This window comes from Mobula hypostoma, unplaced genomic scaffold, assembly GCF_963921235.1.
Source record: "Mobula hypostoma unplaced genomic scaffold, sMobHyp1.1 scaffold_83, whole genome shotgun sequence".
Lineage (NCBI taxonomy): Eukaryota > Metazoa > Chordata > Chondrichthyes > Myliobatiformes > Myliobatidae > Mobula > Mobula hypostoma.
Window position 1 is genome coordinate 74,922 of NW_026948186.1, and position 21,598 is coordinate 96,519.

At 55.2% G+C, this 21,598-nt stretch overlaps 1 protein-coding gene across 3 annotated transcripts in view; it reads right to left on the reverse strand.

Annotated features, from left to right (window-relative positions):
• Positions 1–2,582: 2,582 nt before the first annotated feature.
• rad9a (RAD9 checkpoint clamp component A) overlaps positions 2,583–21,598 on the reverse strand; it is a 58,249-nt gene continuing 39,233 nt past the window's right edge. The window contains exons 8-12 of one of the 3 annotated variants that reach the window (XM_063039387.1): positions 18,623–18,687; positions 17,938–18,051; positions 7,653–7,881; positions 6,545–6,654; positions 2,583–2,975 (exon numbers count right to left, since the gene is read on the reverse strand). In XM_063039387.1, the coding sequence (XP_062895457.1) occupies positions 6,553–6,654; positions 7,653–7,881; positions 17,938–18,051; positions 18,623–18,687 (510 nt within the window). In that variant the 3' untranslated portion in view covers positions 2,583–2,975; positions 6,545–6,552. Of the gene's footprint in view, positions 2,979–6,544; positions 6,658–7,652; positions 7,882–17,937; positions 18,052–18,622; positions 18,688–21,598 lie in introns of all 3 variants that reach the window. The other 2 variants (XM_063039385.1, XM_063039386.1) reach the window with 2 other exon arrangements.

Here is a 21,598-nt window from a genome sequence, read left to right on the forward strand (position 1 = left end):
GGGCCGAATGGCCGACTTCTGCTCCTTTGTCTAATGGTCTAATGACCGAGGGTAGGAACGACCTCATATAACGCTAAATGGGAGAACGGATCAGCTCATGATAAAATGGCGGAGCAGACTCGATGGGCCGAATGGCCGACTTCTGCTCCTTTGTCTAATGGTCTAATGACCGAGGGTAGGAACGACCTCATATAACGCTAAATGGGAGAACGGATCAGCTCATGATAAAATGGCGGAGCAGACTCGATGGGCCGAATGGCCGACTTCTGCTCCTTTGTCTAATGGTCTAATGACCGAGGGTAGGAACGACCTCATATAACGCTAAATGGGAGAACGGATCAGCTCATGATAAAATGGCGGAGCAGACTCGATGGGCCGAATGGCCGACTTCTGCTCCTTTGTCTAATGGTCTAATGACCGAGGGTAGGAACGACCTCATATAACGCTAAATGGGAGAACGGATCAGCTCATGATAAAATGGCGGAGCAGACTCGATGGGCCGAATGGCCGACTTCTGCTCCTTCGTCTAATGGTCTAATGACCGAGGGTAGGAACGACCTCGTACAACGCTAAATGGGAGAACGGATCAGCTCATGATAAAATGGCGGAGCAGACTCGATGGGCCGAATGGCCGACTTCTGCTCCTTCGTCTAATGGTCTAATGACCGAGGGTAGGAACGACCTCGTATAACGCTAAATGGGAGAACGGATCAGCTCATGATAAAATGGCGGAGCAGACTAGATGGGCCGAATGGCCGACTTCTGCTCCTTTGTCTAATGGTCTAATGACCGAGGGTAGGAACGACCTCATATAACGCTAAATGGGAGAACGGATCAGCTCATGATAAAATGGCGGAGCAGACTCGATGGGCCGAATGGCCGACTTCTGCTCCTTTGTCTAATGGTCTAATGACCGAGGGTAGGAACGACCTCGTACAACGCTAAATGGGAGAACGGATCAGCTCATGATAAAATGGCGGAGCAGACTCGATGGGCCGAATGGCCTACTTCTGCTCCTTTGTCTTACGGTCTTATAAGAGCAGGCCGACACGGCCAGGAGGGTCGGTGGTCGGTCACATCAGAACGAGGAACGAGTGTGATCCGAGTGACTTTGACCGTGGGAATGATCGTTGGTGCCAGATGGGGTGGCTTGAGTATTTCAGAGTTAGCGGATCTCCTGTGATCTTCCCACCCAGCAGCCTCTCGAGTTTGCAGACAAGCTGGCAGTCAACGTCAGAAGATTGTGGCGCCCGGTCTCCTCGGGAACTCGAGGCGACTCTGGCCCTTCCTGTACACGGCCTCTCGTGCTGGCGTTGCACTCGAGTTCAGCGCAAGGCCGTAAGATTTAGGAGCAGAAGTCGGCCGATCAGCCCATCCAGTCTGCCCCGCCATTCAATCGTGGCCTGATCCACTTCTTCCAGTCAGCCCACTCCCCTGCCTTCACCCCGTACCCTTTGACGCCCTGGCTAATCAAGAACCTATCGATCTCTGCCTTAAATGCACCCAATGACTTGGCCTCCAATCCCTCCCGTGGTAACAAACGGCTGACTACCACCATATGACAATTACAGCACTGAAACAGGCCATCTCGGCCCTTCTAGTCCGTGCCGAACTCTTACCCTCACCTAGTCCCACCGACCTGCACTCAGCCCATAACCCTCCATTCCTTTCCTGTCCAATTTAACTTTAAACAACAACATCGAACCTGCCTCGACCACTTCTCGTTCCACACAGCCACCACTCTCTGAGTAAAGAAGTTCCCCCTCGTGTTACCCCTCAACTTTTGCCCTTTAACTCTCAACTCATGTCCTCTTGTTTGAATCTCCCCCACTCTCAATGGAAAAAAGCCTATCCACGTCAACTCTATCTATCCCTCTCATAATTTTAAACACCTCTATCAACCTTCTACGCTCCAAAGAATAAAGACCCAACTTGTTCAACCTTTCTCTGTAACTTAGGAGATGAAACCCAGGCAACATTTTAGTAAATCTCCTCTGTACTCTCTCAATTTTATTGACAACTTTCCTATAAGCACCCTCTGACTAAAGTAATTTCTCCACGTCTCTGTTCTAAAAGGACGTCCTTCAACCTTGAAGTCGTGCCCCCTTGTCCTAGACTCCCCTACCACGGGAAATAACTTTGCCGTATCTAATCTGCTCAGGCCTTTTAACATTCAGAATATTTCTATGAGATCGGGGGGATTCTCCTGAACTCCTGAACTCCAGGGAATACAGCCCAAGAGCTGTCAGACGTTCCTCATATGGTAACCCTTTCATTCCTGGAATCCTTCCCGTGAATCTTCTCTCAACCCTCTCTAATATCAGTATATCCTTTATAAAATAAGGAGCCCAAAACTGCACACAAATCCCAAGTGTGGTCCCAAGAGTGTCTTATTAGATTTTGAGAACACTCAGTCCTCTTTTATTGTCATTTAGAAATGCATACATGCATTAAGAAATGATATAATGTTTCTCCAGAGTGATATCACAGAAAACTGGACAAACCAAAGACTGACACTGACAGAACCACATAATTATAACATATAGTTACAGCAGTGCAAAGCAATACCGTAATTTGATGAAGAGCGGACCATGGGCACGGTAAAAAACAAGTCCCAAGTCTCGATCGTCTCCCGAGTCCCCGATAGCAGGCGGCAAAAGGGAGAAACTCCCTGCCGTAAACCTCCAGGCACCGTCAACTTGCCGATGCCTTGGAAGCAGCCGACCACTGAGTCCGTCCGTCCGAAGACTTCGAGCCTCCGACCAGCCCCTCCGATACAGCCCCCCGAGCGCCATCCTCTGCCGAGCGCCTCCGACCTCTCCCCGGCCGCTGAAACACACAAAGCCGAGGATTTCGGGCCCTTCCCCTCCGGAGATTCCGGTTACCACACAGTAGCAGCGGCGGCAGAAGTTTCTCCAGATGTTCCTCCGTGCTCTCACGTCCGTCTCCATCAAATCAGGATTGTGCCCGGCGCCCTACTTGACAGATATAACAGATAATTCATTCACCGGAGAGGCCGCGACTGCCACGTACACAGACATAGAGCCTGGACATCACATCCCTGCTCTTGTATTCTATACCCTCGGAAATGAGTGCCAACATTGCATCAGTCTTCACCACTGACTCAACCTGGAGGTTCACCTTTAGGGTATCTTCCAACAACAGACAAATAGGTGCAGGAGTAGGCCATTCGGCCCCTTCGAGCCAGCACCGCCACTCACTGTGATCACGGCTGATCACCCACAAATCAGTATCCCCGTTCCTGCCTTCTCCCCGTAACCTTGACTCCACTATCTTTAAGAGTTAGATAAACTCTTCCTTGAGAGCATCCAAGAGTAATTGGCCTCCACTGCCTTCTGGGGCAGAGTATTCCACATATCCACCACTCTCTGGGTGAAAAAGTTTTCCCTCAACTCCGTCCTAAATGGCCAACCCCTTATTCTTAAACTGTGGCCTCCGGTTCTGGACTCACCCATCAGCGGGAACATGCTTCCTGCCTCCAGCGTGTCCAATCCCTTAATAATCTTATGTGTTTCAATCAGATCCCCTCTCATCTTTCTAAATTCCAGAAGACCACAAGACAAAGGAGCAAAAGTCGGCCATTCGGCCCATCGAGTCTGCTCCGCCATTTTATCATGAGCTGATCCATTCTCCCATTTAGTCCCACTCTGCCTTCTCACCATAACCTTTGATGCCCTGGCTACTCAGATACCTATCAATCTCTGCCTTAAATACACCCAATGACTTGGCCTCCACTGCTGCCTGTGGCAACAAATTCCATAGATTCACCACCCTCTGACTAAAAACATTTCTTCGCATTTCTGTTCTGAGTGGGCGCCCTTCAATCCTTAAGTCATGCCCTCTCGGACTAGACTCCCCCATCATGGGAAACAACTTTGCCACATCCACTCTGTCCATGCCTTTCAACATTCGAAATGTTTCTACGAGGTCTCCCCTCATTCTTCTAAACTCCCAGGAATACAGTCCAAGAGCGGACAAACGTTACTCATATGTTAACCCTCTCATTCCCGGGATCATTCTAGTGAATCTTCTCTGTACCCAGTCCAGAGAATTCCAGAGTATACAAGCCCAGTCGCTCCAATCTTTCGACATATGACAGTCCCGCCATCCCGGGAATTAACCTGGTGAACCTACGCTGCACTCCCTCAATAGCAAGAATGTCCTTCCTCAAATTTGGAGACCAAAACTGCACACAGTACTCCAGGTGTGGTCTCACCAGGGCCCCGTACAGCTGCAGAAGGACCTCTTTGCTCTTATACTCAATTCCCCTTGTTATGAAGGCCAGCACGCCATTAGCTTTCTTCACTGCCTGCTGTACCTGCATGCTTGCTTTCAGTGACTGATGTACAAGATCACCCAGATCTCGTTGTGCTTCCCCTTTTCCTAAGAGGGAAGAGGGAGGAGGTGAGGGAGAGGTGGGAGGAAGGGGGAGAGGGGAGAGGGATGGAGTGAGAGTGGGAGGGTGATTATCACTGAGATGTGCTCCAACAGGGCCGTGTGTTCACCCTCCCGTCCTCCCTTCACACACCCGGCTATGGCGGAGTCATCAGGGAATCTCCCTGAACAGACGCTGGTGGCCTTCTCCCGCTGCGCCATAGACAGCACCTTAACATACCGCGCGGTACCTCGGTTGTACGGCAGCTGACGGGAAAGCAGTTCAGCCGGTCGTCTCCAGCGCGCAGACGATCGTCGGGACACAGCTCCCGGCCCCTGAGGACACCGACAGCTCTCGCTGCCTAAGGAAAGCTTCAAGCATCTGTCACCGTATAACAATTACAACACGGAAACAGGCCATCTGGGCCCTTCCAGTCCGTGCCGAACTCTTACTCTCACCTCGTCCCACCGACCTGCACTCAGCCCATAACCCTCCATTCCTCTCCTGTCCATATAGCTGTCCAATTTAACTTTAAACGACAACATCGAACCTGCCTCGACCACTTCTCGTTCCACACAGCTACCACTCTCTGAGTAAAGAAGTTTCCCTTCATGTTACCCCTAAACTTTTGCCCTTTAACTCTCAACTCGTGTCCTCTTGTTTGAATCTCCTCCACTCTCAATGGAAAAAGCCTATCCACGTCAACTCTATCCACCCCCCTCATAATTTTAAACTCCTCTATCAAGTCCCCCCTCAACCTCCTACGCTCCAAAGAATAAAGACCCAACTTGTTCAACCTTTCTCTCTAACTTAGCTGATGAAACCCAGGTAACATTCTCGTAAATCTTCTCTGTACTCTCTCAATTTTGTTGACATCTTTCCTATAATTGGGTGACCAAATCTGGACACAATTTGACATCTTTCCTATAACTCGGTGACCAAAACTGTACACAGTTTGACATCTTTCCTATAATTCAGTGACCAAAACGGTACACAGTTTGACATCTTTCCTATAATTCAGTGACCAAAACTGTACACAGTTTGACATCTTTCCTATAATTCAGTGACCAAAACTGTACACAGTTTGACATCTTTCCTATAATTCAGTGACCAAAACTGTACACAGTTTGACATCTTTCCTATAACTCGGTGACCAAAACTGTACACAGTTTGACATCTTTCCTATAATTCGGTGACCAAAACTGTACACAGTTTGACATCTTTCCTATAATTCGGTGACCAAAACTGTACACAGTTTGACATCTTTCCTATAACTCGGTGACCAAAACTGTACACAGTTTGACATCTTTCCTATAATTGGGTGACCAAATCTGGACACAATTTGACATCTTTCCTATAACTCGGTGACCAAAACTGTACACAGTTTGACATCTTTCCTATAATTGGGTGACCAAATCTGGACACAATTTGACATCTTTCCTATAACTCGGTGACCAAAACTGTACACAGTTTGACATCTTTCCTATAATTGGGTGACCAAATCTGGACACAATTTGACATCTTTCCTATAACTCGGTGACCAAAACTGTACACAGTTTGACATCTTTCCTATAATTCGGTGACCAAAACTGTACACAGTTTGACATCTTCCCTATAACTCGGTGACCAAATCTGTACACAATTTGACATCTTCCCTATAACTCGGTGACCAAAACTGGACACAGTTACGCCTCTTCTGGCCAGCGCACAGCCCCTCTAACAGCGAGCCTCGCTTCGTGCCTCGGGCACGGGCCGGACGACAGAGGACGGGGGAGGAGGTCCGGCCCCAGCTCACGTAGCACGCAGTCCCGGCCCGACGCTCGCGAACCAGACCCCCAGCCCTGGGGAAAGAGCCTCGGGAGAGACGGAGGCCACGGGGAGTCAACCCAGACGGCAGATCGTGAGGGACTCCTCGTCCCACGTCAGCGTGGGGACTTCTTTTAAAAATTAGGCGCTAACGCACGCACAGTGAAGAACCTGTTCTCCCCCCCGTCCCGTCACTCACGCCCTCACCCCACGAGAACGTCTCAATGTTTCTCTGTTTATTACGGACAGATTTCTCCACCCCCCCCCCCACCTCGTCCCACCAACTCCCCCCCCCACCCCCCCGCCCTCCGACCCCAGACCGCCAGCTCCTCCCCCACCCACCCCTTTCGTCAGCAGTCCGCGTCCGTATCGCTGTCTGTGGCCAGGACCTCGTGTCCCGGTGGGGAGCAGCGTTCGGGGGAGAGGGTCGATCCAAAGAACAGGGAGCGGAACTTCTGCAGGGGAAGGGGGGTGGAAGGTGGGGGGAGAGAGAGGGGAGAGGGGAGAGGGGAAGGGAGAGGGGAGAGAGGGGGAGATGGGGTGAGGGGGGAGTGGGGAGAGGGAAAGGGAGAGGGGAGAGAGCGGAGGGAGATAGGGAGAGGGGAGAGGGAAGGGGGGAGAGGGGAGAGGGGGCAGTGGGGAGAGGGAAAGGGAGAGGGGAGAGAGCGGAGGGAGATAGGGAGGGGGGGAGAGGGGAGAGAGGGGGGAGATGGGGAGGGAGAGGGGAGAGAGAGGGGAGAGAGAGGGGAGGAAGAGGGGGGGGAGAGAGGGGAGGAAGAGGGGAGGGAGAGAGGGGAGGAAGAGAGGAGAAGGAGAGGGGAGGAAGAGGGGAGGGAGAGAGGGGAGGGAGAGGGGAGGAAGAGGGAAGAGGGGAGGGAGATGGGGAGAGAGGGGAGGGAGAAAGGAGAGGGAGATGGGGAGAAAGGAGAGGGAGATGGGGAGGGGGAGGGAGACGGGGAGAGGGGGAGGGAGCGAGGGGAGAGAGAGGGGAGGGAGATGGGGAGAGAGGGGAGGGAGATGGGGAGAGAGGGGAGGGAGAAAGGAGAGGGAGATGGGGAGAAAGGAGAGGGAGATGGGGAGAGAGGGGAGGGAGATGGGGAGAGGGGAGAGGGACAGAGTTGGGATACAGGGAGAGAAAGCGGGTTGGGAGAGTGGCGAGGGGGGAGAGAGATGGTGTGAGAGGGAGAGAGGGGGCAGTGGACGGAGAAAAGGGGGACACAGAAAGAAGATTGTCTTTCAATTAGATTCCACTCACATTAAACACCCCCGAACCAAACCTCCCCCCTCCCCTCCCACCCCAACGCCTCTCCGTCTCAGCCAGTCCCCGCCACCCTGTCGCCAACCCATCTCGACGGCCCCCCAGCTGACCCCAAATCCATCCCCACCCAACCCCTCGTGTTCAAACCGGTATCCCTCATCGCACTCCCCCCCTCAAAAACCCCTCGCATACCTTCTTCTGCGGGGGCGTGGCTGGTATCTCCTCGACATCTGCCTCGTCCTCCTCCTCCCCCTCGGCCTCGCCAACGAGGCTCCTCTTCGAGGCAGGGGCGAGGGGCGAGCCGGGGCTGTGTCCGGGAGGCTCCGTCTGCCTGGACTCTGGGGAAAACCTCTCCCTCCCCTCCAGCGATACCTCCATCTCCTCCGGAAAATCGATGTTCGCGTCGGAAATCTCCGCGTAACTGCGGGAACGGAAAAACACGGTGTCTCTCAGTCCCTCTCTCTCTCAGGGGAGATCTGTACACTGACCGGTGTCTCTCAGTCCCTCTCTCTCAGGGGGAGATCTGTACACTGACCGGTGTCTCTCGGTCCCTCTCTCTCGGGGGGAGATCTGTACACTGACCGGTGTCTCTCAGTCCCTCTCTCTCAGGGGGTGATCTGTACACTGACCGGTGTCTCTCAGTCCCTCTCTCTCAGGGGGAGATCTGTACACTGACCGGTGTCTCTCTGTCCCTCTCTCTCAGGGGGGAGATCTGTACACTGACCGGTGTCTCTCAGTCCCTCTCTCTCAGGGGGAGATCTGTACACTGACCGGTGTCTCTCGGTCCCTCTCTCTCAGGGGGAGATCTGTACACTGACCGGTGTCTCTCAGTCCCTCTCTCTCAGGGGGAGATCTGTACACTGACCGGTGTCTCTCGGTCCCTCTCTCTCAGAGGGAGATCTGTACACTGACCGGTGTCTCTCGGTCCCTCTCTCTCAGGGGGAGATCTGTACACTGACCGGTGTCTCTCAGTCCCTCTCTCTCAGGGGGGAGATCTGTACACTGACCGGTGTCTCTCGGTCCCTCTCTCTCAGGGGGAGATCTGTACACTGACCGGTGTCTCTCTGTCCCTCTCTCTCAGGGGGTGATCTGTACACTGACCGGTGTCTCTCGGTCCCTCTCTCTCAGGGGGAGATCTGTACACTGACCGGTGTCTCTCGGTCCCTCTCTCTCGGGGGGAGATCTGTACACTGACCGGTGTCTCTCAGTCCCTCTCTCTCAGGGGGGAGATCTGTACACTGACCGGTGTCTCTCGGTCCCTCTCTCTCGGGGGGAGATCTGTACACTGACCGGTGTCTCTCGGTCCCTCTCTCTCGGGGGGAGATCTGTACACTGACCGGTGTCTCTCAGTCCCTCTCTCTCAGGGGGAGATCTGTACACTGACCGGTGTCTCTCAGTCCCTCTCTCTCAGGGGGAGATCTGTACACTGACCGGTGTCTCTCAGTCCCTCTGTCTCAGAGGGAGATCTGTACACTGACCGGTGTCTCTCAGTCCCTCTCTCTCAGGGGGAGATCTGTACACTGACCGGTGTCTCACAGTCCCTCTATCTCAGGGGGAGATCTGTACACTGACCGGTGTCTCTCAGTCCCTCTGTCTCAGAGGGAGATCTGTACACTGACCGGTGTCTCTCGGTCCCTCTCTCTCAGGGGGAGATCTGTATACTGACTGGTGTCTCTCAGTCCCTCTCTCTCAGGGGGAGATCTGTACACTGACCCGTGTCTCTCAGTCCCTCTGTCTCAGAGGGAGATCTGTACACTGACCGGTGTCTCTCGGTCCCTCTCTCTCAGGGGGAGATCTGTATACTGACTGGTGTCTCTCGGTCCCTGTCTCTCGGGGGGAGATCTGTACACTGACCGGTGTCTCTCAGTCCCTCTCTCTCAGGGGGAGATCTGTACACTGACCGGTGTCTCTCAGTCTCTCTCTCTCAGGGGGAGATCTGTACACTGACCGGTGTCTCTCAGTCCCTCTCTCTCAGGGGGAGATCTGTACACTGACCGGTGTCTCTCAGTCCCCCCCTCTCCAGGGGGTAGATCTGTACACTGACCGGTGTCTCTCAGTCCCTCTCTCTCAGGGGGAGATCTGTACACTGACCGGTGTCTCTCAGTCCCTCTCTCTCAGGGGGAGATCTGTACACTGACCGGTCTCTCTCGGTCCCTCTCTCTCAGGGGGAGATCTGTACACTGACCGGTGTCTCTCAGTCCCTCTCTCTCGGGGGGAGATCTGTACACTGACCGGTGTCTCTCGGTCCCTCTCTCTCGGGGGGAGATCTGTATACTGACTGGTGTCTCTCAGTCCCTCTCTCTCGGGGGGAGATCTGTACACTGACCGGTGTCTCTCAGTCCCTCTCTCTCAGGGGGAGATCTGTACACTGACCGGTGTCTCTCAGTCCCTCTCTCTCAGGGGGAGATCTGTACACTGACCGGTGTCTCTCAGTCCCTCTCTCTCAGGGGGAGAACTGTACACTGACCGGTGTCTCTCAGTCCCTCTCTCTCAGAGGGAGATCTGTGCCTTGACCGGTGTCTCTCAGTCCCTCTCTCTCAGGGGGAGATCTGTACACTGACCGGTGTCTCTCGGTCCCTCTCTCTCAGGGGGTGATCTGTACACTGACCGGTGTCTCTCGGTCGCTCTCTCTCGGGGGGAGATCTGTATACTGACCGGTGTCTCTCGGTGCCTCTCTCTCGGGGGGAGATCTGTACACTGACCGGTGTCTCTCGGTCCCTCTCTCTCAGGGGGTGATCTGTACACTGACCGGTGTCTCTCAGTCCGTCTCTCTCAGGGGAGATCTGTACACTGACCGGTGTCTCTCGGACCCTCTCTCTCAGGGGGTGATCTGTACACTGACCGGTGTCTCTCAGTCCCTCTATCTCAGGGGGAGATCTGTACACTGACCGGTGTCTCTCGGTCCCTCTCTCTCAGGGGGAGATCTGTACACTGACCGGTGTCTCTCAGTCCCTCTGTCTCAGGGGGAGATCTGTATACTGACCGGTGTCTCTCGGTCCCTCTCTCTCAGGGGGAGATCTGTACACTGACCGGTGTCTCTCAGTCCCTCTCTCTCAGGGGGAGATTTGTACACTGACCGGTGTCTCTCGGTCCCTCTCTCTCAGGGGGAGATCTGTATACTGACCGGTGTCTCTCGGTCCCTCTCTCTCAGGGGGAGATCTGTACACTGACCGGTGTCTCTCGGTCCCTCTCTCTCAGGGGGAGATCTGTACACTGACCGGTGTCTCTCGGTCCCTCTCTCTCAGGGGGTGATCTGTACACTGACCGGTGTCTCTCAGTCCCTCTCTCTCAGGGGGAGATCTGTACACTGACCGGTGTCTCTCAGTCCCTCTCTCTCAGGGGGAGATCTGTACACTGACCGGTGTCTCTCAGTCCCTCTCTCTCAGGGGGAGATCTGTACACTGACCGGTGTCTCTCAGTCCCTCTCTCTCAGGGGGAGATCTGTACACTGACCGGTGTCTCTCGGTCCCTCTCTCTCGGGGGGAGATCTGTACACTGACCGGTGTCTCTCGGTCCCTCTCTCTCGGGGGGAGATCTGTACACTGACCGGTGTCTCTCAGGGGGAGATCTGTACACTGACCGGTGTCTCGCAGTCCCTCTCTCACAGGGGGAGATCTGTACACTGACCGGTGTCTCTCAGTCCCTCTCTCACAGGGGGAGATCTGTACACTGACCGGTGTCTCTCGGTCCCTCTCTCTCGGGGGGAGATCTGTACACTGACCGGTGTCTCTCAGGGGGAGATCTGTACACTGACCGGTGTCTCGCAGTCCCTCTCTCACAGGGGGAGATCTGTACACTGACCGGTGTCTCTCAGTCCCTCTCTCACAGGGGGAGATCTGTACACTGACCGGTGTCTCTCGGTCCCTCTCTCTCGGGGGGAGATCTGTACACTGACCGGTGTCTCTCAGTCCCTCTCTCTCGGGGGGAGATCTGTACACTGACCGGTGTCTCTCAGTCCCTCTCTCTCAGGGGGAGATCTGTACACTGACCGGTGTCTCTCAGTCCCTCTCTCACAGGGGGAGATCTGTACACTGACCGGTGTCTCTCAGTCCCTCTCTCACAGGGGGAGATCTGTACACTGACCGGTGTCTCTCGGTCCCTCTCTCTCGGGGGGAGATCTGTACACTGACCGGTGTCTCTCAGTCCCTCTCTCTCAGGGGGAGATCTGTACACTGACCGGTGTCTCTCAGTCCCTCTCTCTCAGGGGGAGATCTGTACACTGACCGGTGTCTCTCAGTCCCTCTCTCTCAGGGGGAGATCTGTACACTGACCGGTGTCTCTCAGTCCCTCTCTCTCGGGGGGAGATCTGTACACTGACCGGTGTCTCTCAGTCCCTCTCTCTCGGGGGGAGATCTGTACACTGACCGGTGTCTCTCAGTCCCTCTCTCTCAGGGGGAGATCTGTACACTGACCGGTGTCTCTCAGTCCCTCTCTCTCAGTGGGAGATCTGTACACTGACCGGTGTCTCTCAGTCCCTCTCTCTCGGGGGGAGATCTGTACACTGACCGGTGTCTCTCAGTCCCTCTCTCTCAGGGGGAGATCTGTACACTGACCGGTGTCTCTCAGTCCCTCTCTCTCGGGGGGAGATCTGTACACTGACCGGTGTCGCTCGGTCGCTCTCTCTCAGGGGGAGATCTGTATACTGACCGGTGTCGCTCGGTCCCTCTCTCTCGGGGGGAGATCTGTACACTGACCGGTGTCTCTCAGTCCCTCTCTCTCAGATGGAGATCTGTACACTGACCGGTGTCTCTCAGTCCCTCTGTCTCAGAGGGAGATCTGTACACTGACCGGTGTCTCTCGGTCCCTCTCTCTCAGGGGGAGATCTGTACACTGACCGGTGTCTCTCGGTCCCTCTCTCTCAGGGGGAGATCTGTACACTGACCGGTGTCTCTCGGTCCCTCTCTCTCAGTGGGAGATCTGTACACTGACCGGTGTCTCTCAGTTCCTCTCTCTCAGGGGGGATCTGTACACTGACCGGTGTCTCTCAGTCCCTCTCTCTCGGGGGGAGATCTGTACACTGACCGGTGTCTCTCAGTCCCTCTCTCTAAGGGGATATCTGTACACTGACCGGTGTCTCTCAGTCCCTCTCTCTCAGGGGGAGATCTGTACACTGACCGGTGTCTCTCAGTCCCTCTCTCACAGGGGGAGATCTGTACACTGACCGGTGTCTCTCGGTCCCTCTCTCTCGGGGGGAGATCTGTACACTGACCGGTGTCTCTCAGTCCCTCTCTCTCGGGGGGAGATCTGTACACTGACCGGTGTCTCTCAGTCCCTCTCTCTCAGGGGGAGATCTGTACACTGACCGGTGTCTCGCAGTCCCTCTCTCACAGGGGGAGATCTGTACACTGACCGGTGTCTCTCAGTCCCTCTCTCACAGGGGGAGATCTGTACACTGACCGGTGTCTCTCGGTCCCTCTCTCTCGGGGGGAGATCTGTACACTGACCGGTGTCTCTCAGTCCCTCTCTCTCAGGGGGAGATCTGTACACTGACCGGTGTCTCTCAGTCCCTCTCTCTCAGGGGGAGATCTGTACACTGACTGGTGTCTCTCAGTCCCTCTCTCTCAGGGGGAGATCTGTACACTGACCGGTGTCTCTCAGTCCCTCTCTCTCAGGGGGAGATCTGTACACTGACCGGTGTCTCTCGGTCCCTCTCTCTCAGGGGGAGATCTGTACACTGACCGGTGTCTCTCGGTCCCTCTCTCTCAGGGGGAGATCTGTACACTGACCGGTGTCTCTCGGTCCCTCTCTCTCAGGGGGAGATCTGTACACTGACCGGTGTCTCTCGGTCCCTCTCTCTCAGGGGGAGATCTGTACACTGACCGGTGTCTCTCAGTCCCTCTCTCTCAGGGGGAGATCTGTACACTGACCGGTGTCTCTCAGTCCCTCTCTCTCAGGGGGAGATCTGTACACTGACCGGTGTCTCTCAGTCCCTCTCTCTCAGGGGGAGATCTGTACACTGACCGGTGTCTCTCAGTCCCTCTCTCTCAGGGGGAGATCTGTACACTGACCGGTGTCTCTCGGTCCCTCTCTCTCGGGGGGAGATCTGTACACTGACCGGTGTCTCTCGGTCCCTCTCTCTCGGGGGGAGAACTGTACACTGACCGGTGTCTCTCAGTCCCTCTCTCTCAGGGGGAGATCTGTACACTGACCGGTGTCTCGCAGTCCCTCTCTCACAGGGGGAGATCTGTACACTGACCGGTGTCTCTCAGTCCCTCTCTCACAGGGGGAGATCTGTACACTGACCGGTGTCTCTCGGTCCCTCTCTCTCGGGGGGAGATCTGTACACTGACCGGTGTCTCTCAGTCCCTCTCGGGGAGATTGTACACTGCTGTCTCTGTCCCTCTCTCTGGGGGAGATCTGTACACTGACCGGTGTCTCTCAGTCCCTCTCTCTCAGGGGGAGATCTGTACACTGACCGGTGTCTCTCAGTCCCTCTCTCTCAGGGGGAGATCTGTACACTGACCGGTGTCTCTCGGTCCCTCTCTCTCGGGGGGAGATCTGTACACTGACCGGTGTCTCTCAGTCCCTCTCTCTCGGGGGGAGATCTGTACACTGACCGGTGTCTCTCAGTCCCTCTCTCTCAGGGGGAGATCTGTACACTGACCGGTGTCTCGCAGTCCCTCTCTCACAGGGGGAGATCTGTACACTGACCGGTGTCTCTCAGTCCCTCTCTCACAGGGGGAGATCTGTACACTGACCGGTGTCTCTCGGTCCCTCTCTCTCGGGGGGAGATCTGTACACTGACCGGTGTCTCTCAGTCCCTCTCTCTCAGGGGGAGATCTGTACACTGACCGGTGTCTCTCAGTCCCTCTCTCTCAGGGGGAGATCTGTACACTGACCGGTGTCTCTCAGTCCCTCTCTCTCAGGGGGAGATCTGTACACTGACCGGTGTCTCTCAGTCCCTCTCTCTCGGGGGGAGATCTGTACACTGACCGGTGTCTCTCAGTCCCTCTCTCTCGGGGGGAGATCTGTACACTGACCGGTGTCTCTCAGTCCCTCTCTCTCAGGGGGAGATCTGTACACTGACCGGTGTCTCTCAGTCCCTCTCTCTCAGTGGGAGATCTGTACACTGACCGGTGTCTCTCAGTCCCTCTCTCTCGGGGGGAGATCTGTACACTGACCGGTGTCTCTCAGTCCCTCTCTCTCAGGGGGAGATCTGTACACTGACCGGTGTCTCTCAGTCCCTCTCTCTCGGGGGGAGATCTGTACACTGACCGGTGTCGCTCGGTCGCTCTCTCTCAGGGGGAGATCTGTACACTGACCGGTGTCTCTCGGTCCCTCTCTCTCGGGGGGAGATCTGTACACTGACCGGTGTCTCTCAGTCCCTCTCTCTCAGGGGGAGATCTGTACACTGACCGGTGTCTCTCAGTCCCTCTGTCTCAGAGGGAGATCTGTACACTGACCGGTGTCTCTCTGTCCCTCTCTCTCAGGGGGAGATCTGTACACTGACCGGTGTCTCTCGGTCCCTCTCTCTCAGGGGGAGATCTGTACACTGACCGGTGTCTCTCGGTCCCTCTCTCTCAGTGGGAGATCTGTACACTGACCGGTGTCTCTCAGTTCCTCTCTCTCAGGGGGGATCTGTACACTGACCGGTGTCTCTCAGTCCCTCTCTCTCGGGGGGAGATCTGTACACTGACCGGTGTCTCTCAGTCCCTCTCTCTAAGGGGATATCTGTACACTGACCGGTGTCTCTCAGTCCCTCTCTCTCAGGGGGAGATCTGTACACTGACCGGTGTCTCTCAGTCCCTCTCTCTCAGGGGGAGATCTGTACACTGACCGGTGTCTCTCAGTCCCTCTCTCTCGGGGGGAGATCTGTACACTGACCGGTGTCTCTCAGTCCCTCTCTCTCAGATGGAGATCTGTACACTGACCGGTGTCTCTCAGTCCCTCTGTCTCAGAGGGAGATCTGTACACTGACCGGTGTCTCTCGGTCCCTCTCTCTCAGGGGGAGATCTGTACACTGACCGGTGTCTCTCGGTCCCTCTCTCTCAGGGGGAGATCTGTACACTGACCGGTGTCTCTCGGTCCCTCTCTCTCAGTGGGAGATCTGTACACTGACCGGTGTCTCTCAGTTCCTCTCTCTCAGGGGGAGATCTGTACACTGACCGGTGTCTCTCAGTCCCTCTCTCTCGGGGGGAGATCTGTACACTGACCGGTGTCTCTCAGTCCCTCTCTCTCAGGGGGAGATCTGTACACTGACCGGTGTCTCTCAGTCCCTCTCTCTCAGGGGGAGATCTGTACACTGACCGGTGTCTCTCAGTCCCTCTCTCTCAGGGGGAGATCTGTACACTGACCGGTGTCTCTCAGTCCCTCTCTCTCGGGGGGAGATCTGTACACTGACCGGTGTCTCTCGGTCGCTCTCTCTCAGATGGAGATCTGTACACTGACCGGTGTCTCTCAGTCCCTCTCTCTCAGGGGGAGATCTGTACACTGACCGGTGTCTCTCAGTCCCTCTCTCTCAGGGGGAGATCTGTACACTGACCGGTGTCTCTCAGTCCCTCTCTCTCAGGGGGAGATCTGTACACTGACCGGTGTCTCTCAGTCCCTCTCTCTCAGGGGGAGATCTGTACACTGACCGGTGTCTCTCGGTCCCTCTCTCTCAGGGGGAGATCTGTACACTGACCGGTGTCTCTCAGTCCCTCTCTCTCGGGGGGAGATCTGTACACTGACCGGTGTCTCTCGGTCCCTCTCTCTCAGGGGGAGATCTGTACACTGACCGGTGTCTCTCGGTCCCTCTCTCTCAGGGGGAGATCTGTACACTGACCGGTGTCTCTCAGTCCCTCTCTCTCAGGGGGAGATCTGTACACTGGCCAGTGTCTCTCGGTCCCTCTCTCTCAGGGGGAGATCTGTACACTGGCCAGTGTCTCTCGGTCCCTCTCTCTCAGGGGGAGATCTGTCCACTGACCTGTGTCTCTCAGTCCCTCTCTCTCAGGGGGAGATCTGTACACTGACCGGTGTCTCTCAGTCCCTCTCTCTCAGGGGGAGATCTGTACACTGACCGGTGTCTCTCAGTCCCTCTCTCTCGGGGCGAGATCTGTACACTGACCGCTGTCTCTCAGTCCCTCTCTCTCAGGGGGAGATTTGTACACTGACCGGTGTCTCTCAGTCCCTCTCTCTCGGGGTGAGATCTGTACACTGACCGGTGTCTCTCGGTCCCTCTCTCTCAGGGGGAGATCTGTACACTGACCGGTGTCTCTCAGTCCCTCTCTCTCAGGGGGAGATCTGTACACTGACCGGTGTCTCTCAGTCCCTCTCTCTCAGGGGGAGATCTGTACACTGACCGGTGTCTCTCAGTCCCTCTCTCTCAGGGGGAGATCTGTACACTGACCGGTGTCTCTCAGTCCCTCTCTCTCAGGGGGAGATCTGTACACTGACCGGTGTCTCTCAGTCCCTCTCTCTCGGGGGGAGATCTGTACACTGACCGGTGTCTCTCGGTCCCTCTCTCTCGGGGGGAGATCTGTACACTGACCAGTATCTCTCAGTCCCTCTCTCTCAGGGGGAGATCTGTACACTGACCGGTGTCTCTCTGTCCCTCTCTCTCAGGGGGAGATCTGTACACTGACCGGTGTCTCTCAGTCCCTCTCTCTCAGGGGGAGATCTGTACACTGACCGGTGTCTCTCAGTCCCTCTCTCTCAGGGGGAGATCTGTACACTGACCGGTGTCTCTCAGTCCCTCTCTCTCAGGGGGAGATCTGTACACTGACCGGTGTCTCTCAGTCCATCTCTCTCAGAGGGAGATCTGTACACTGACCGGTGTCTCTCAGACCCTCTCTCTCTGAGGGGAGATCTGTACACTGACCGGTGTCTCTCTGTCCCTCTCTCTCAGGGGGAGATCTGTACACTGACCGGTGTCTCTCAGTCCCTCTCTCTCAGGGGGAGATCTGTACACTGACCGGTGTCTCTCAGACCCTCTCTCTCAGGGGGAGATCTGTACACTGACCGGTGTCTCTCAGTCCCTCTCTCTCAGGGGGAGATCTGTACACTGACCGGTGTCTCTCAGTCCATCTCTCTCAGAGGGAGATCTGTACACTGACCGGTGTCTCTCAGACCCTCTCTCTCTGAGGGGAGATCTGTACACTGACCGGTGTCTCTCAGTCCCTCTCTCTCAGGGGGAGATCTGTACACTGACCGGTGTCTCTCGGTCCCTCTCTCTCAGGGGGAGGTCTGTACACTGACCGGTGTCTCTCGGTCCCTCTCTCTCAGGGGGAGATCTGTACACTGACCGGTGTCTCTCGGTCCCTCTCTCTCAGGGGGAGATCTGTACACTGACCGGTGTCTCTCAGTCCCTCTCTCTCGGGGGGAGATCTGTACACTGACCGGTGTCTCTCAGTCCCTCTCTCTCAGGGGGAGATCTGTACACTGACCGGTGTCTCTCAGACCCTCTCTCTCAGGGGGAGATCTGTACACTGACCGGTGTCTCTCAGTCCCTCTCTCTCAGGGGGAGATCTGTACATTGACCGGTGACATGGAAGCTCACCTTGAATTTGTGTCCTTTCTCCGAGCCCTCTGCGATGTCGTTCTGTGGTCAGCGAGTGTTGCGAGCAGCCACGTTACCTCCAGCACAGATTCTCGGACAGAGAAAATTGCCGGGCTGCGGAGAGAGAGAAAGTTAAAAACCAGGAACGAGAGAGAGAGACTGGGAGAGAGAGAGACGGGGAGAGAGACGTGGAGAGAGATGGGGTAGAGAGATGGGGGAGAGAAACTGGGGACAGAGCGAGAGAGACTGGGGGTCGAGAGAGAGAGACTGGGGGTGAAGACAGAGAGACTGGGACAGAGAGAGAGAGAGACTGGGGGTGAAGACAGAGAGACGGACAGAGAGAGAGAGAGACTCGGGGTGAAGAGAGAGAGACTGGGGACAAAGAGAGAGAGACTGGGGGTGAGAGAGAGAGACTGGGGGGAGAGAGAGAGAGACTGGGGACAGAGAGAGAGAGACTGAGGGTGAAGAGAGAGAGACTGGGGGTGAAGAGAGAGAGACTGGGGAGAGAGAGATGGAGAACGCCAGCTCGATTCCAACGTTGAAGAGAAGATTGGACGGGTAAACGGACGGAACGGGTGATGGGAGTCGGCAGTTTAAATGGTTCAGCACGGAGTAGATGGGATGAAGGGCCTGTTTTGGTGCTGAAATGCTGGGTTATTCAATGAGCAAACACAGACACGCTCACCTTCCCGGTCCAGAGAAATGGATGCTGATGGGCAGTCCAGAAGGTTCAGCGAAATTCAGCAAACCCTGAGGGAGGAACAGAGAGAGAGTGAGAGAGGGAGACGACGTGTGTGTTACAGAGAGAGTGAGAGAGGGAGACGACGTGTGTGTAACAGAGAGAGAGTGAGAGAGGGAGACGACGTGTGTGTAACAGAGAGAGTGAGAGAGGGAGACGACGTGTGTGTAACAGAGAGAGTGAGAGAGGGAGACGACGTGTGTGTTACAGAGAGAGTGAGAGAGGGAGACGACGTGTGTGTAACAGAGAGAGTGAGAGAGGGAGACGACGTGTGTGTAACAGAGAGAGTGAGAGAGGGAGACGACGTGTGTGTAACAGAGAGAGAGTGAGAGAGGGAGACGACGTGTGTGTTACAGAGAGAGTGAGAGAGGGAGACGACGTGTGTGTAACAGAGAGAGTGAGAGAGGGAGACGACGTGTGTGTTACAGAGAGAGTGAGAGAGGGAGACGACGTGTGTGTAACAGAGAGAGTGAGAGAGGGAGACGACGTGTGTGTAACAGAGAGAGTGAGAGAGGGAGACGACGTGTGTGTAACAGAGAGAGAGTGAGAGAGGGAGACGACGTGTGTGTAACAGAGAGAGTGAGAGAGGGAGACGACGTGTGTGTAACAGAGAGAGTGAGAGAGGGAGACGACGTGTGTGTAACAGAGAGAGTGAGAGAGGGAGACGACGTGTGTGTAACAGAGAGAGTGAGAGAGGGAGACGACGTGTGTGTAACAGAGAGAGTGAGAGAGGGAGACGACGTGTGTGTAACAGAGAGAGAGTGAGAGAGGGAGACGACGTGTGTGTAACAGAGAGAGTGAGAGAGGGAGACGACGTGTGTGTAACAGAGAGAGAGTGAGAGAGGGAGACGACGTGTGTGTAACAGAGAGAGTGAGAGAGGGAGACGACGTGTGTGTAACAGAGAGAGAGAGAGAGGGAGACGACGTGTGTGTAACAGAGAGAGAGAGAGAGAGAGGGAGAGAGAGTGAGAGAGGGAGACGACGTGTGTGTAACAGAGAGAGTGAGAGAGGGAGACGACGTGTGTGTAACAGAGAGAGTGAGAGAGGGAGACGACGTGTGTGTAACAGAGAGAGAGTGAGAGAGGGAGACGACGTGTGTGTAACAGAGAGAGAGTGAGAGAGGGAGACGACGTGTGTGTAACAGAGAGAGAGTGAGAGAGGGAGACGACGTGTGTGTAACAGAGAGAGTGAGAGAGGGAGACCGTGTGTGTAACAGAGAGAGAGTGAGAGAGGGAGACGACGTGTGTGTAACAGAGAGAGAGTGAGAGAGGGAGACGACGTGTGTGTAACAGAGAGAGTGAGAGAGGGAGACGACGTGTGTGTAACAGAGAGAGTGAGAGAGGGAGACGACGTGTGTGTAACAGAGAGAGTGAGAGAGGGAGACGACGTGTGTGTAACAGAGAGAGTGAGAGAGGGAGACGACGTGTGTGTAACAGAGAGAGTGAGAGAGGGAGACGACGTGTGTGTAACAGAGAGAGTGAGAGAGGGAGACGACGTGTGTGTAACAGAGAGAGTGAGAGAGGGAGACGACGTGTGTGTAACAGAGAGAGAGAGGAGAGAGGAGACGACGTGTGTGTAACAGAGAGAGTGAGAGAGGGAGACGACGTGTGTGTAACAGAGAGAGTGAGAGAGGGAGACGACGTGTGTGTAACAGAGAGAGTGAGAGAGGGAGACGACGTGTGTGTAACAGAGAGAGTGAGAGAGGGAGACGACGTGTGTGTAACAGAGAGAGAGAGAGGGAGACGACGTGTGTGTAACAGAGAGAGTGAGAGAGGGAGACGACGTGTGTGTAACAGAGAGAGAGTGAGAGAGGGAGACGACGTGTGTGTAACAGAGAGAGTGAGAGAGGGAGACGACGTGTGTGTAACAGAGAGAGAGTGAGAGAGGGAGACGACGTGTGTGTAACAGAGAGAGTGAGAGAGGGAGACGACGTGTGTGTAACAGAGAGAGTGAGAGAGGGAGACGACGTGTGTGTAACAGAGAGAGAGAGAGGGAGACGACGTGTGTGTAACAGAGAGAGAGAGAGAGAGGGAGACGACGTGTGTGTAACAGAGAGAGTGAGAGAGGGAGACGACGTGTGTGTAACAGAGAGAGTGAGAGAGGGAGACGACGTGTGTGTAACAGAGAGAGAGTGAGAGAGGGAGACGACGTGTGTGTAACAGAGAGAGTGAGAGAGGGAGACGACGTGTGTGTAACAGAGAGAGTGAGAGAGGGAGACGACGTGTGTGTAACAGAGAGAGTGAGAGAGGGAGACGACGTGTGTGTAACAGAGAGAGTGAGAGAGGGAGACGACGTGTGTGTAACAGAGAGAGTGAGAGAGGGAGACGACGTGTGTGTAACAGAGAGAGTGAGAGAGGGAGACGACGTGTGTGTAACAGAGAGAGTGAGAGAGGGAGACGACGTGTGTGTAACAGAGAGAGTGAGAGAGGGAGACGACGTGTGTGTAACAGAGAGAGTGAGAGAGGGAGACGACGTGTGTGTAACAGAGAGAGTGAGAGAGGGAGACGACGTGTGTGTAACAGAGAGAGTGAGAGAGGGAGACGACGTGTGTGTAACAGAGAGAGAGGAGAGAGGGAGACGACGTGTGTGTAACAGAGAGAGTGAGAGAGGGAGACGACGTGTGTGTAACAGAGAGAGAGTGAGAGAGGGAGACGACGTGTGTGTAACAGAGAGAGTGAGAGAGGGAGACGACGTGTGTGTAACAGAGAGAGAGAGAGGGAGAGAGGGAGACGACGTGTGTGTAACAGAGAGAGTGAGAGAGGGAGACGACGTGTGTGTAACAGAGAGAGAGTGAGAGAGGGAGACGACGTGTGTGTAACAGAGAGAGTGAGAGAGGGAGACGACGTGTGTGTAACAGAGAGAGTGAGAGAGGGAGACGACGTGTGTGTAACAGAGAGAGTGAGAGAGGGAGACGACGTGTGT